The sequence below is a fragment of the Clarias gariepinus genome, chromosome 21 (genome assembly GCF_024256425.1).
Source record: "Clarias gariepinus isolate MV-2021 ecotype Netherlands chromosome 21, CGAR_prim_01v2, whole genome shotgun sequence".
NCBI classification, from domain to species: Eukaryota; Metazoa; Chordata; class Actinopteri; order Siluriformes; family Clariidae; genus Clarias; species Clarias gariepinus.
In genome coordinates this window covers 27,070,001-27,087,405 of record NC_071120.1, presented here as the reverse complement: position 1 = coordinate 27,087,405, position 17,405 = coordinate 27,070,001, and the positions used below count along the sequence as shown (strand labels likewise).

The window sequence follows — 17,405 nt, the reverse complement described above, 5'->3', positions numbered from 1 at the left end:
GGGTGTGTGAGCATGTTTTTAGTTCACTACCTGTTGTTCTAGTGCATTGCTTCCTGCCTGTCAGTGAGGTGTCAACCGTATCATATACACACACACACACACACACACACACAAAACGAAAAAAACAACGAGCGAGCACTGGAACAAGCTAGAGTAAAGGAGAAGGAGAACAAATGGAGCGAGGGAGTGAGGGAAGGAGTGAGCGAGGGCAGGAAAGCGAGTGCTTTTATGCCAGAGCCAGTAAAGGCGTGCGGTAACCCGATCGGCCTGAGAACGAGAGAGGGAGGAGGGAGCCGAGCGAAGGAAAAAGAAAAAGGCTTAAAGGTAAAATAAAAAAACAAGGTAACCAGAGAGCGAGAGAAAGAGAGCGAGAGAAAGAGAGAAAGAGAGCGAGAGAAAGAGAAACAGGGCAGGTAGGAGAAGAAGAACACAAAGCAGCTGAAGGAGCTGACAACGCTTAACAAATCGCTGATCCTAAATCAATACATTTTCTAGAACTGCCCGTGCAGTTCCTCAAATGGCCACTAGGAACACTCGGCATTAACATGTTCATTTTAGCTTCGTAAAATCAGCGTCAAAAATCTAAACAAATTCAAATCCCTCAAACTTCCTCTGATCGCAACTGATTGGACGAATCCTAGAACTTCCGAACTCAGTTCCAGAACGAGGATCTGTTTCACTGAACTCAGGGGTAAGAAAAATGTTCTGAAAAACAAGTCCAATGCAGAACTGCAGAATAAATAAATAAAATTAAATTAATATATAAAAGATGCAGTTCCTTAAATGGCCACTATTTCACAAATGATTCAGGTAAAAACTGTACAGCAGAAATAAACAAGTTTGCAGAATTGTAAAAAAAAAAAAAAAACAGTTTTGGTCTCCATAGCTAGATTTCCCATTTACGATAACTGTACAAGGGTGAATTTTTTCTTATAACTGTAAGCCGTACAGGTCTGTATAATTAGGGGCGTGGCTGATTTGCAGATTTTAAACCACTAGCTAACCAGCTAACTGAAATGATTGTAGTTTAACTTGCCTTTAGGAAATGTAAGAGCTGACACGGGACGATGGGTACAATCAAATGCAAAGCAACATTGGCATATAAACTAACATTAACCACCGTAGCATTTTAGCTAAGAAAAATCTAAGCTAATCAGCTTGTGGTTATTGAGGAAGGTAGGCGTATTCCAAACAACAGCCAGGCTCTGTCCGTTCCAACCATTCGGCTATTTATGGGTTAACTGGGGTTTCGTTTTTGATCCCCTATAGTTTTTTCCAATTTTCTCCCCAGTTTAGTCGTAGCCAATTCCTCCCCATCACTAGGGGGCTCCCACATTAAGGCTACTACTACCTTTTAGACGGTAGGGCCGAAGACTATCACGCGTTTCCTCTGTGTGACGCCAGCCGACCGCATCTTTTCGAACTGCTTGCTCACGCACCGTTAGGGGCGGAGTAACACACTCAAAGGAAAGCGCTAGCCGCTCCTTCCGCGTGCGCGAGCTCACAGACGGCCCTGATTGTCTGTAGAGCCGTGATTAATGTGGGAGCGCGAGTACCTCTCATCCCTCCCCCCTGAGAGAGCTCGGCCAATCAGCTCTCTCTAGACCTCCGGCTGTGAGAGGAAAACAGCATCACCCGGGGATCGAACCCGCGATCTCCGGATGATAGGGTGAGCACTTTACCACTCGGAGGCTCAGATCCCCTATAGTTAAGCTTCAAACAGAAAACCTTCCAGAACCGTCTAGAATTTATCCAGTCAGATGCATCTTGTGTTACACTGATGAAGTACAGACCCACTAGCGACACGATCATCAGTAAGTACTTGATAATCTTACAACCTGTTTCTAGTGCATTCCATTCCTGGTTGGATTGTAACCAAGGTCTTAAGGAGAGACATAAAACATGATATTTAAAAAAAAAAAAATGAACCAAGCAAACGATGGATTAAACCATAACCTTAGGGAAAGTGTATCAAGTTGCTGAGAAAATCCGTTTGGGAAAACTGATTGCTGGACCAGAATGCCTGTTTATGTCAATCATTGTTGTACAGAATACTGTAGGGGGAGTAGAGTAGGCGGAGTAGAGTAGATGAGAAGGTGAAAAAAAAAAGAATTCAAACATCGCCCTACTTATAATGGACTAATGATTTATAACTGATTGATTTATTTGACTGCACATAAAAAAGTTAGTCGACTTCATACACGTTCACGCCGTGTACGGGAATTTGCCTTATTCTAGCAGCAAACTGAATATCGCAATTATCTCAAAATATTAATGATCAGAAGAATAAAGTTAATTAGCGTACAGATCTTTGTACAGTTATTACTTATTGAAACATATACATCTACAAGTAATACAGAATCTAAATATAATTAGTTACTTACCGTGATACCGGATGGTCTTGCGCGGGACTGGGTTCCAGTTCACACTGTTTGCATTTTCCAGACCAATCACCAGCATCACGAGTAGGACTTTAGCCCCACCCATTTCTCCAAGTATCCTTGTTCTGATTGGATACAAATGAAACTACTCGAATTCCAGGTGCCGGCTACGATCCCAGAAACAGAACTCCTTGCCGTGCAGCGACGGTTCCGGTTTGATTGGTGGAAGAACCGGTAGATTCTGATTGGTGGAACAGCAGCGGTTCTGTGGATCCACCTACACAACTGTTCTTTTTAGGACCGCTGGTGGTTCTCAGCGTGTAGGTTTGACAACTGGACCTTCTAAGCTGGGTACTGATGGCTCAAATGAGAAATTGATCTTCTCCAGACCTCCAGAATCCAGTGTAATCAGGTGCTTGTTGAGACTCGGTGCTCAGACTGGACAGTAAGCCATGGGTGATGTTGAAAACACCTCTATCAGCCTGTATGGGGAAAAAAAAGAAAGCAGAAAGAACACAAAATACTCGTGAGCAAAAGTAATTTTGGGAAGTGCTTGTACCTTCTCACGGGACGCTGTTGCCATCAGGCCGCGCAACAGAACGTAGCGTTAAATCAACAGCTCCATTTGAGAACTACATTGTTTTGAAATGTGCACTCTGTGTGTTAATTTAACATCGGTGATTTAGCTGTGCGCTGGACTGGAACATTGTTTAGTAAAGATGGTAAGGGAGGGAGGGAGGTGGAGGGTAGCGAGTGGCAGGGTTGCTGTCGAGACAATTTAATGACAGCGTGTGCGGCTCAAAGAGAAAAAAAAACCTATTGAAATGTTTTGGCAGAGAACCAGCTAAACCATGAATGGCTGTCAGCGCACGGCGGCATCAACACGGCTCACTTCAGCATCGTTTATAGCAGGAATACATCAAACATCGCTGACAACCTGCGAAGAAACGAGAGACGGGCTTCTAATTATAACGGGACGGCTGCTCACCGCCGAGGAAGAAAGAAAAAAAAATCTTATTAGGCCAGAGGTGAGGTGAAAGACGGAGCGAGATCGTAACGCACTCGCGAATTGTAACAATTCCGCCTCCGTCATTAGCGTCTCACCTGTTTGTTTGTGTTACAAAAAAACGAGGGAAATTAAGGGGAGCGATAACATTTGCTTAAGTGTGGAGTAGACAGAGTAAACCCATTGACTTTTAAATGTCATGCTGCGAGATTAAAAAAAACAAAACAAAACAAAGAGAAATAAAAAAAAAAAAATACCCAGGATACTCTTCCTCTTACCCCTGAAGCGGTTTTATCACTGTGATTTATTTATATATTTATTTATTTAAAAGGTCTGGCTGAGTGATAAATGCTCCTTCTGCCATTTACCGCTATTGAGACGCCGGCCGCAGGAACAACAAACTCTCGGTTCGCATTGATTTCTCGTTGTGTTGTTTGTGTTTTCTACAATAGATGAGGTGAAAGGAGAAAAGATTGAACAAAAACACCATCAGTATAGAGATCATGGTAATTTTCCACAAATTGCTCTCCGCTAATAGACGTGTTGCGTGCGGCGGGACTTACTACAGCTTCAGGTGTTTAAAGGTTCTAATGTTTGCTTTGTTTGCCATTCACACAGGAAAAATGTGTATGCTGTATCTGATGACTACAAAGCGCCACGGTGGATCAATGATTAACACCTCAGACCTCCAGGGTTAGGGGTTCGAATCTGGTCTCCAGTCTGTAAGAGTGAAGTTCACATGCTCTCACGCTGTTTGATGGGTTTCCTACAGGTTTTCGGGGTTCCACAAAGACACGCAGTGTAGTCTGATTGGTGTTTTCCAAATGCATCTAGTGTGTGAGTGTGTGAGCTTGTACCCTGCAATAGGTTGGCACTCCAAGGGTTATGGTGCTGTAATTTCCCTGGGATGGACTCCAGACCCTCATGACCGTACACAAAATAAATAGATAATAGATTGATAGATAATGGATGATTATTTTTTTCAAACACTTTGCTGATTAGTGCACATCATACTGGTGGAGGAAACGCGCTCGATCACGCAATTAAGCTGAGAAAGAATCGATATATCTTTTCTAAGAAATCTGAGTGACGGTTTTCCCCAAATTCCCACTTTCCTGTTACGGAACTGGGCAGTTGTATCACCTTGAGTTTTGCACACGTCCCTACAAAAGTTGTATCAAAATATTTGTAGTCAATATTCCCTGTGTTAATAGTCCAGAATACCCAAAACACGAGTTATGAGGACCCTTCTGGTACCCCTGCCGAGCCATGTTGCTCCCCTTGCATGTTTTCGGTCCAATCAGAAAACCAGACATGGCCCAAGCCACCCGCTTGCTTTCAATTTGCATTTGAAGCTAAGACAGTCCCACCAGTGTTACCATTGTATGTGTTAAAGCTCTAGCTCAAACATCCCTCAGACATCTCTGATTTCTATACTTCAACCTTCCATTTGTTTCACCCCTCTGCCAAACTCGCAGTTTCAGTGTCTATGTAAATGAGCTACTGCCGAGCCACGCCCTTCCAGAGATCTGCAGGGCTGTGCAACAGGTCATATTAGAGGGAAAAATCTGATTGGTTTGTTTAAACTCCATGTGAACATCTAAAAATAACTAAAAAGTCTAATTTGCCTAATAGGTTTCCTTAAGTACACTTACTCTTTTCTTTTACACCAAATGCCGTTGAAAGGTCAAGTCCGATGTTTCTTTGACTCAAACCACGTCCAGTCCCTCGCTGTTCTACAACCAAACAAGCAAACTTCACGATGTAGCTGAACGCTGGAACATCACATCAAGCAGCCATTTCTTTTCAATTAGCAAAGTTTCATCTCACTCTGCTCCAGTTACACTTTATTTAAAAACATTCATATTTCTGAGTAGACGTTTTCAGCATTGATTTTACACTCCAATTTAAAACTACAGCGCGTAACGTTGTTATCCGGAGAAGGAATGAAACGTCTCGAGTGTGGATTTCTGAAACAGATTTTGTGCGAGATAAACTACCGTTACTTACCGACTGATCATTCCATTAATACTTATTACACTTCCTAGCTTCCATTTGCGAACTCTCCATCTTGGCGCTGCGGATCACGTCTGAAATGCAAATTCTTAAAATGGCTTCCGTGTATTCGCAGTATATCCTCGGATCTATTTTAGCGAAAGCGTTCTGCAGCACGGCGCATTTGATTTGATTTGAAATGCATTTCTTGTTCTATTTTTTTTTTTTCCCCGAGCACGGCCGGAAGGAGTGGAAAGCAAAGCTCTGCAAACTGAACAGGAGATTGAAAAGGCCTCGTCCCAAATCTCTAGAAAAAAAAAAGGCAAAACACACATACACACATACACAAACGAAGGAAGATGTCAAGTGGGGGAAAAGGCTCGGTGCTGGATGACCTTTCCATCGGCTGCTTTTGGGACGGAGACCTTCATTCGAGGGCTAATTACTGCCTACAAATTAGAGACGGGCCGGACCGAGGTATCACGTTGCGATCTCTGACAAAGGCAGCTGGCTAGTTTTGCTGACGTTGAGGGACTGAGGCAGAATGCTCCAAGGAAGTGTGTGTGTGTGCTTTGCGTGTGTGTATGTCAGGGAGAGATTGTTTTGACCTGAGCTTTCCCTGAGGAAAACAAGCGGTCATGTTTGTTCCGGTCTGCGTAGATGCCGGGAAGAAGAAGATGAGGTCAAGTACCCGATGATGACCAGGATCAAATGTCAATCTCTTACTATTCCTTTTTTAACCAGCTTGTGACCTCCGACCTCTAGCCTCCGACCCCCTCTCGAACGGACAGGTGCTCATAAACAAGCAAGTTGTTGTGAAGTAGAAGAAAGAAGATTAGATGAAATGAAGGTCGGATGTGGGGGGAGAAAAAACCTCTTCAAACATAAACAGTCTCACGCTCAAAGCTCTTCCCTCCCCCTCCTCCTCCTTCTTCTTCTTCCCTCCCTCCCTTTCTCCATCACTCCTTCCTGCTCTGAAGTACACAAAGCCCAGCGGCCAGCGGGAGACAGATGGAACGCTAGTCAACATCCGAACGCCATCACTCAGGGAATAGTTATAGAGCTACTCTAGGGCGCAACAGTATGAGTGCAGTAGCAAGAACTTACTTTTATTTCTGCAGTAATCACACGATGCAGGACTGCGCACAATATTCGGCTGCTTTTTTATTCAAGAAACTCAAATTTCACACTACAAAAAGAAATCTTTTATTCATATCCCTTCTGCTTTGAGCATAATTTTTCGGCCTTAATGTCCACAAGAAGCGATTCTCAACCACATCAGCCTTTTAAAACTGTCTTCACACTTAAATTACAGGATGGAAAAAAAGCACTCAGTATATATTGACTTAGCGCTGCTCAGGTCAATGCGATGCACCTCAAATCAACACAGCAGCTGTTCATCAACATTACAACTCAACTCAAACTGATGTAACATAACTCACATTCAAATAACAACTCAACTCACATCAAGATAATGATAGAAATCACATCCTTAAGATGGCACAACTCACATCAACACAACTAACATTAGCTCAACTCAAACCAACACAACTCAACTGGCATAAACATAACACAAATCCCATCCTTATACGAGCACAACTCACATTAACACAACTCACATTAACACAACTCACATTAACACAACTTATAATTACACAATTCACATTTACATAAGTCAACTCACATCAAGATAAAAGCACAAATCACATCCTCATGAGAGTACAACTCACCTCAACACCATTAACATCAACTCAACTCACAGCAGCCTAACGCAGAATACATCCTCATAAGAGCACTCACATGATCAAATTACATTCTCATAACTCACATTAACCAAACTCATATTCTCAAAACAACGCAACCTAAAATTTTATAAGAGCACAACTCACATTAACATAACTCACTGATACAACTCCCATTCTCATTACAACTCAACTCAAATTCTGAAGAAAAAAACAACAACAAGTCAAATCAACATACATCACAACAGCACAACTCAGATCGACACAACTCACTTCCTTCTGACTCAACTCACATGTAGTAACACAACTCACTTCCTCATAACAACTCAACTCACATTATCACAACTCAGCTAACATCAGTAACATAAATCACATCCTCATAACAACTCAACGTAGAGTTCCATAACAGCTCGACTTACATCAGCACAACTCATATCTTCATAACTCAGCTCACATCAACATAATTTCTATCCATAAGTTAAGTCACATCAAAACAACTCATCTCACAACTCAACTCAAATCAACATAACACAACTGACATTACCTCACACCCACATCCTGATCTTAACTAAACCCAATCCTCGTAACTCAACTCACATTTACAAAACTCGCCTCACATCCTCATAACAACACAACTCATATTAACACACAGCTCACATCCTCATAACACAACTCAACTCACCACGTACAACATAACAAACTACAGTTACTCGGTAAAAAAAATCAACTCAAGTCTTTATGACAACAAAAACCAACGTAATAAACCAACACAACTCAAGTCACATCAACACACCCAACTCAACAACTCGACTCGACAGTCTTAAAAACCCAACAGTTTTATTTCATAACGCTAACAAAGAGCCTGACAGATTAATGATTCAGCTTTAGAACACAGCAGAACCACGCACAACTATTCAACACGTCACCTCGACTCTGGTACATCAGACACCCTGACGAGTCGTTCACGTCACATTTTGGGTGGATAATGGTGGACTACACTGGCTGTAGTAATTTTCCACATGGAGAACCTTTGATGTTGAATTGACAGATCATTGCAGGTATTTCTTTTCAGCCTTGATTGACTTGTTCTGATTTTTTCTCTAGGCATATGAGTTTCTGTTTCAGCTCCGTTCAATCTTGTTTGGGTTTCTTTTAAGGATAAGAAAAGAGGTTGTGTGTGTGTGTATGTGCGTGCACTTGTTTTAAATCAAGGACATTCTCACTCAGCAAAACAACATCTAACTTTTCCTTTTTTTTCTCATTAAAGGGCAATGATACAATGCCATATCGATCTTTTGTGCCTAATAAATGACAATACGAATACTCCAGTCCAACGTCCACTCTCATCTGTTTGACGAATTTCTTACACATTAGACAGTCTTTACAAAACAGCGGCTAAAACAGGGAGCGAATCACCATCTGACACCAAACGACTCGGAAAACAGAAACCAGAGCCAAGACACGAAGGACATCGGGCGCTAAAGAACATTCTCTTGCAGATAAAACAAGTTCATTTCGTTCTATGCCTATATAAGGAAGTAAGAGCGGTAAAGAGCGTTAAAACGTCCGCTGTGGTTATAACAGTTAGTCATGGTAAAGAAAGCGTCCTACGTTATACTTTATTTAAGAATCTCTACCAAACTTCAACGCATTTAATCACTGGCTGAATTGATCCAGTCGTTACTTATTCACCAGGATCACTTTTCCAGATTAGCATCAAATCATCTCAGAAAGAGACAGAGAGAGAACAGAGTGTTCTCCAAGCTGCTCATTTGCATTCAGTCTGACTATTTATATCTGCAGGAATTACACAAGTCACAACAAAGAATTCACACACATTGCTGCACTCATTACCAACTTAATAGGACTCCCACATAGAGATAACATCATCAAAAATATGATATTTAAGTATCTATATACTAATAATAATAAGAGAGGGTCCATCTGTAAGATCCAGATTGGTTAACTGTGTATGATCCCAAAGACACCCCCACCTGGCCAGCTAAGGATCCAAACACATTCATCTTGCCATATTTGGGCTCAGACACGCCCACATTTATTACTGTAAGATAAGCAACAACTGTAATGTATGCCTACAGAAATAAATACAGAAGCTTAATCCACGATGCCTTGATTCCCTAAAACACGCCCATATTATTGATATATTGGTTTTCAATATCCAGCCATTGAAGGAGCTTCATTTTAAAACATACAGTATACAGTAAGCTCCTGTACGATCCCTCCATATACGGTCATGAAATCCAACCAATATAGCCATATATGGACAACGTCTCACACATATACAGTACTGTGCAAAAGTCTTAGGCACCATATTATATGCTGTACCAATTTTCTTATATATGTTTATTATGTCTGCAAAATTACATACAAAATCATTCAGTATTTCCATATATAACTTAAAATAACAGGAGAATATATGCATGGCTGTAAAGACAAAAAAATATGGTACGAGACAGACCAGTTTTCAGATGGAAACAAAAAACCTAATGTACTGTACGCTCCTGGGATTTGCATAAAAATAGAAAAGAGCGAGTGTGACAAAGTTACCAGAAGAACTCATATTCTCCAGCAGGATCAGTCGAAAATGATCCGCACTCCGGTGTTACATTACCAGCTCTTATCAGAGCGTTCCGTCCAAGGCTGCCGTCTCCCCAGTCGCTGCCGTGCAGGTGCGAAACATCGCGTGTTACATCAGTTCATGTGTAACAGCTATGCGAGCGAAAATAGACGCCGCACTCGTGATTTATACGGAAGATGAGGAGTGTGCAGCGATTCGTTTATTTATTTTTTTTTGTGGTCTGAGGTTGTACTCGGTGCCAAAACAACTCACAGAAGAGCATTCGGGGATCTGCAAACAAACTTTAGAGTGATACTTTAAAGAAGGTAAAAGTTTCTTAAAGCGAATCATTACTGGTGCCTGAGAGTAAACAGCAGAGGACGGAACAGAAACATAATCATACAGTTTTCTGGGATTCGCCAGGGCCAGAAGTATTGGAACACGATCAGGAAAAAGGTTCAAAACAACAGCGCTCGTTACAGCGAGACGCTTATTGAAGGACTGAGGACTAAACTTCAGATTAAACACAGATATCCGAGGGCGTCGTGATCTCACACAGCGATGCACACACTGTCGGGGTTAAAGTGTCCTCACTATAGTCCCATCAGATTTTTACCTGTTGGGTCCCCTGAACGCAGATGTACGAGGACGTAGATTAATTTCTGATGAAGACGTGAAGAAGGCGGTGCATTCGTGGCTCGCAGATCAGCCTAAAACATTTTAAATATAATAATAATAATAATAATATTTAAAAAAAGATTTCATGGAGTTTTCATACTTTAACTTGTTCGCTTGTTAGTTTTTTAATATTAAGCACGTCTGCTCCGCTATAGTCTCGACATTCCAACTTAGTCGATGGAACACTGTGAATTTTTTTTTCCGTTAGTATTTTGTGCCTTTTACTTGGTTTATTATTTTTTTTATTTATTCTCTTTTTTAAAATGATTTATTTGTTTGGTCTGCAAAATTCGTTATCCCCTAGGTTTACTCCGTCTACTGTTATTATTTATTTGTATATGTATTTTTGGCAAGTTTTCTCATATCGTATAACCTCTAATTAACTGTGGATAATAATGTGTTTAATTTAATCTTTTATACCTGAATCTAGTACTTTCATATTTTTCATATTGTACTTGTAATTGTTTGATATAATAATAAAAGATTTTAAAAACCTATCGTGAACATTGACTCCCGCGTCCTCTTCGTCCTCTTCCTCTCCTTGTGTTTAATGGCAGCTCACAAACCCACTAGACGCAAACTACCACCTGTTGTATCAGAGAGTGAAAATACGCAAGTGTACCCGAGTGCGGAGAACAAAAATAATGTGAACGTGCCCTTAAAGTTTTAGAGCTTTGAAGCTGTATTTTCATGATCAATCTACAATATAATATCTATCGATCGACTCATGGTTTCAGCTTTGCTCTAAAACTCCACCTGTGTTTCCATATACAGTACTTCTGACATTAAGCTCCGCCCACTTTTGACCTCCAAGCCTGCCTTTATTATGACAGGAAGGAGAGTGTTTGGGATGCGCTGATGTGACAGACCACGCAGCTGGCACGTACGTGTTTATGTGTGTGTGTGTGTGTGTGTGTGTGCACTGAAAGCGTGATGGTGCCGGGAGTGGGAGTGCGAACGAGTGGGAGTGTGACAGCTCGTGCATGCCTGTTAAGCGTGTGTGTGTTGGCAAGTTGTGTTCTGTTTGATCAGCCAATGATCGGAGATGAAAGCCAGATCATCATGAGGAGTTTGATCAGCTGCAGAGAACATACACAGCATAATCCATGGTTACACACACACACACACACACACACACACACACACACACTATCAACTCTGGTACAGGCACCGTCATCCGTGATGTGACCGTGACGAGGACTTAACGAAAGATCGATCACTCGATAATTATCCATTCCGCTGTTAAGTCTCTCTCTCTCTCTCTCTCACTTTATCACTAAATCTCTCTCTCTCTCTCTCTCTCTCTCCCTGACCTTGTGCTGTCAGCTGTTTTAATGAGGCTTAAATGCATGTGTGTGCTGCCCATGTAGCATGAGGTATGAAGTGATAAGCTGGCACAGTGCACACCACCATGTCCCCACACACACACACACACACACACACACACACAGACACGCAATCCTTTATTTCAGCAGCGACAAAAAGAAGACCGATATTTTCACCGTTATATCAAGAACTCTTGACATGCACCTGAAAGGAAAAAGCGTCGGAGCGTCTCGTCTCCCTCCACGTTACCCATAATCCCTTCCTGTACCGCCGCACAGACACGCGCCAGCGCCTGAGCGTTAACCCGAGTGTACGCGCGTCTACAGTCTCGACTGCAAACCTGATGTCATGATGAGATCGTTAGGATCTAATTAAAGATCTTAAATTAACAATTCGTTTAATTTGTGCACTCAAGTAAAACGTTTCCACACACACACACACACACACACACACACACACCACCTACGCCTTACTTTGGCAACTTGTTTTTGTGTTGTTGTTTTTTTTCCTTTCTTTCTGTGAAGTTTAATCACCTCTCTCTCTCTCTCTCTTTCTCTCTCTCTCTCTCTCTCCCGCTGCGTCTGAATGCTGAACACAGAGTCGTGTTGGCGTGACGGGATGAAAAAGGTCACTCCTGTTTCTTGGTTTTTCGGGGCAACTGGAGCGAGGGAGGAGGAGGAGGGAGGAGGAATGCAGGGGCAGGTAGACGCCTCTCTGAACTCGATCCTGTGGGCCGAGCGCTAATGGGGCGTCACGCTGAGCTGCTACAGAGCGCGCCTGCTGCTACTGCTTCTGCTGCTGCTGTACATTACGGGAAACACACCTTTACACACGCACACACACACTAACACGCAGAAGGCTGATCGATGCGGGAAGAGGCAGAGACAGACGTGGCGAGAAATTGCGAGAGCAAAAAAAAAAAAAAAAAGCAACGAAAAGAAAAACAGCAACATGAAGATGATCTTGGAATTTTGAATGATCCACTGGACACATTTAAACCACAAAACCACATTTTCTCTATTGTCATGATGTGTGTGTGTGTGTGTGTGTGTGCGCTTTGTGTGTCGGGGTTGTCGAATTGATTTTTATCACCCCAGTGCACAAAGTGTGATGGAATATCAAATCAAATCTCCACAAAGATATACACACACACACACACACACACACACACACACAGTGTAAGACAAGAGCTATACAACAAAGTACCCCCCCCCCCACACCAACATGCGCGCAATCTAGAAGCGAACCCAAAATCTGAGACCGTTGTTCGATCGATTCTTATAATAATCCCATGGAATTAATTTATCTGCAATATTCGCGTATTCTCCAGTGTTTCGCTGCATAGACTCCGCCCACTTAATATGTGTAGCCTTTTACACCTCCACCCATAACTACACCCACACACCTACGCATTATCCTTTATTAGATCCTAATATCATTTAAATACAGTTGGATAATAAATTATTTATTAAAAAATATCTAATTCCAGACTGTCGCACTCCTCAACCAATCAAATTCCTTTAGTGATTAAATTGTTTATTTTTCATCTAATAGTCTGAACACGCCAACGAGTGAGTGTGTAAATGCCTTACGAGCTTGTTTTCTGTGTAGACGATAAAATATAACAGTCCTAGTAGCAAAATTGGTAGGAAATAGTGAAAAAAAGGAATTATTTAAGCTGTAAAAAATATATATATATTTAATTAAAATTGCAAGGTCAAATCAACTTGAATTTTTTTTTATTTTTTTTTATGACACATTCGAATGCAACTGCACTGTGTGGATCTTTGCAATTATTTAATCTCAATTAAGTTTGTCAATAATATATATTTTTTTATTTTCAGTTATTATTATCAAACATCCTCTTAATGAGAGCGTTTCTCCAGTTGTTTGCAGTCAGCCTCAATAAAAACCTTTGAAATACGAAATACACTACTGTTCAAAAGTTTTGGAACACTTTCTAACTCCATGATGGTTCCTGATTTTTATTTCTTTCTACATTGTAAAGGAATGCTGAAGGCGTCCAAAAGATGCATTAATCTCCTTTGAACAGTTAATGGTGAGATGTTTCTGCTACTTCTGCTCTGTAAAGACTTCATAACGCCTCTAATCTGAGCTGCTGTTAATTGGTCATTTTTCAGGCTGATAACTCTAAATGAACTTCTCGTCTGCGGCAGAGGTAGGTTTTGGTCTCGCCCTCCTGGGACGGCCTTCATGAGAGCCAGTTTCATTATGGTGCTGGACGGATTTTGCAAATGAACTTCACAATACTGTTCTTGCAAGAACTATTACAGAACGGCTGACCTCTGTGTCTTAAAATAAACTGTTGTTTTTCTTGTTGTTAAGTAATTACCTAATCACATATGTGTTATTTTATAGTTTTGAAATCCCCAGTATTGTTGTAGAATGTAGAAAATAAATCACTAAACAAAAACAAAGAAATTTGCAAGTGTTTTAAAACTTTTGAACGGTAGTGTATACATAATATTTAAATATTGCGTTGTAGGTAATCGCAATCACAAATATGTGTCAAAATAATCACAATTAGAGTTTTTGATCGAATCGTTAAGCCCTAAACTGACTTCTAGTTCAGTCAAATGTATCCACATGGCAAAAACTGATATTTACGCATGTGTAAAATATCTTAGATTTAGTCAAATGTATTTACAATTTCTTACTTCCAAGATTATAGCAAACTAAATATACGTTTATTGTATGTTATACTAAAATTTCAAATGTAAATTTCTTGTCCTATTAATAGATAGTAGAATGGCTAGAAATAGTCTTATACAATAAATCTTGTTTAGTTCATTTTAAAAGTTATTGCATATTATTATTATTATTAATACATTTTATAATAATAATGTACATTATTGTGAATTTTTGTTTTTTTTATGTGTTTTTTAACATAAGAAATATTAGCTCGTTTTAACGAAAGCTATGTTCACTTGCTAAGAATTAGGAGATTTCTTTAGACTAAACTGGGGAAGATTAGCTACTGTAAAGTTACTGAGTGTTGTAATGTAATGCTATGCAGTATGTTATTTCATGATGCATTATAATTAAATTATCACATTTAAAAATCTAGACGTGCCTTCGTATTTTGTGCTAGCATTTCCTTTACTCCTTGTTTTGACGTCCTCCTAAGGTTGAAAAAAAAAAACCCTTTGTTTGCAGATAATCTACTTGTGTTAAGCACTACTTTAAGATCCATTATAGCGATATACTATAATGCACTCTACTTTTATAGCAATTATAGATCCAGTGAATTATTTTTAAACCAGCGTCTATGAGCTTCCCTTACTCGTTAGCAACGTTAGCTTGTATACGCTAAGGATAGGGAAGTGAGAGGAAACATTTGGCCCAGAGGTTCTATCTTTTCTTAAATATCAGATGAGTGGATTACGTTCCTCGCACTGTCTTAAAGTTAAAATCAATTCAATTTCCTGTCTAGTCGAGCCTTCGTCATGATCAACATCGTCATCATCGTCATCAGACAGCGAGACAGAGAGAGAGAGAGAGAGACAGAGAGAGAGAGACATTTACCAGAAGGTAAGGGAGATCAATAGCGGATATGGAGTGTGATGCAGAGGGAGGATTGGGTAGCAATAAAAGGGCAGATCAGGTTTAAATAACATCCATCGGAAGTGTGTGTGTGTGTGTGTGTGTGTGTGAGAGAGAAAGCAGGAGAGAGATGATGGACTTGGAGATGGATAGAATTATTATGCTGCATAAGCGTCTACACAGTGTAATGTATAGTGTGTACATTATACAGAGAAACATGTCAAGGAACTGAAGCCTGATGTCTGTGTTTGTTCCGTCCCACACCAATAAAATCACACACACACACACACACACACACAGAACGACAGAGAGAGGGAGAAGAAAGATGTGATTAGACTGAAGGAAAAGTGTGAGACTGAGTGAGAAAGAAAAAGCCTGTGACAAACATGATGAGAAATAAAGTATATACGACAGACACAGGGTGAGGCAGCAAAAGCGTGAACTAGATAGAGTGAGACAGAGAGAGAGTTATACAGACAGAGAATACTAGAATAGAACGAGACAGTAAAATACTTTTCTCCGCAAATCAGAGTTTGTTAAGAGACTGGAGTAGACGGACTTGGACAGAGACAGGGAGACATAGAGTGAGCGAGATAGAGTGTGAAAGAAAAACTAAGACAGGGTGAAGCTGAATGAATGAGATAAAAAGAGAGAGTGTTACTGGCTGAGACAGAGAGTGAGATAGAAAGAGACTATGGGAAAAAAAGACGTTGTCTCCGTGTCAGAGTATAAAAGACAAAAAAGGACGATGGAGAATTAGCCCGATAGAAAGTGAGAAAAATGTGTGTGTGTGTGTGAAAAGAGTAAGACAGACAAAAAGTGCAACAGAAAAACAAACAAGTTTGACAGTGAGACAGTGTAAGGCAAAAGAATGAGACATAAATGTGAGACAAAAAGTCAGACAAAGAGTGATGTATAGTGAAACAGACGGTGAGACGGACGAGAGCGGTAAAGAATGAGTCAGAGGAAGAGCGAGAAAGAGAGAGAGAAAGTGAGACAACTTGTCAGAGAGAAAAGAAAAAGGAAGTCAACGTGGAACACACGAAGAGTGAGACAGCAAAGTGAAAATAAGTGAGAGAGAGAGAGACAGAAATAAAAAAGGGCATGAAAGACAGATGAAGATAAAAGACAAAACAGTGAGACAGAAAAAGAGTCGGGTAGAAATGGAGACAAAAACCGTGAAACAGTGAGACAGCATCAGATAAACAGTAAGACACACAGCGAGGCAGAAAAAGGGTGAGACAGAGTGAGATACAAAGAGTGAGACAGAGTGAGATACAAAGTGAGACGGAGAGACAAATATTAAAAAGTATGAGAGTCAGAATAAGATCAGAACAGACGAGTGAGACTGATAAACAATGAGACGGAAAAAGACAAACAGAGAAAGACACAGTGAGACAGAAAACTACTGGGTTATAAAGTATGACAGAGGAATAGTGAGACAAGATAGAGAGTAAGCCAAAGAGTGCGCGAGAACAAGAGTGAGAAGATAATGCAAAAACATTAGAAGAAAAAAAAGCAAACAACACAGAGACAGAGAAATTGCCAGTGGTTATGTTTTTAGAGCTGAGAGAAGACAGGGACCCCTTTTTTCTTGTGTGTGTGTGTGTGTGTGTGGTGAGGAGGTGGTGGTGACTCGTCTTGTTTTCCTCACATCATTATCGGTGACAATCTGAGGCACACAGTCCAACGTTTATTTTATCTCTACACGCACACGCAATCGCTTAGCGCTGATTTCATCACTTCATCCCTCTCTCTCTGTCTCTCTTATTATTATCTCTCCATCTGTCTTTTCTTTTTTTCCCTTCAATCTCCTTCAAAAAGAAATAAAATAAACCTCTCTGCAGATAAACATTTATATTAAAATCGTGCTTAACGCTAAGCATCAATCGTTTAATTAAAACCAGCTAACAGCTGTCAGGATTGCAATCTAGCTAGCTAATTAGCGATGTGTTTTTAGCTAATGTTGTGTAACGCTAGCCTGCTAGCTTCATACATTTATTTATTTATTTATCTATGTATAAAGTAGCATTTTTTTCTATGTTTAGCTAATGTGCTCACTTTGTAGCCTTGCTAGCTAGCTTAACAACAGTTAACTTGTTTAAACAACGGTTTTGCTATCACGTCAAACATAT

General features: G+C 40.5%; 1 protein-coding gene across 1 annotated transcript in view; it reads right to left on the bottom strand.

Annotated features, from left to right (window-relative positions):
• Positions 1–17,405, bottom strand: part of sema4c (sema domain, immunoglobulin domain (Ig), transmembrane domain (TM) and short cytoplasmic domain, (semaphorin) 4C) — a 78,064-nt gene that overhangs the window by 28,212 nt on the left and 32,447 nt on the right. The window contains exon 3 of the mRNA XM_053480687.1: positions 2,385–2,863. Coding sequence (XP_053336662.1) covers positions 2,385–2,487 — 103 coding nt within the window. The 5' untranslated portion in view covers positions 2,488–2,863. The remainder of the gene's footprint in view (positions 1–2,384; positions 2,864–17,405) is intronic.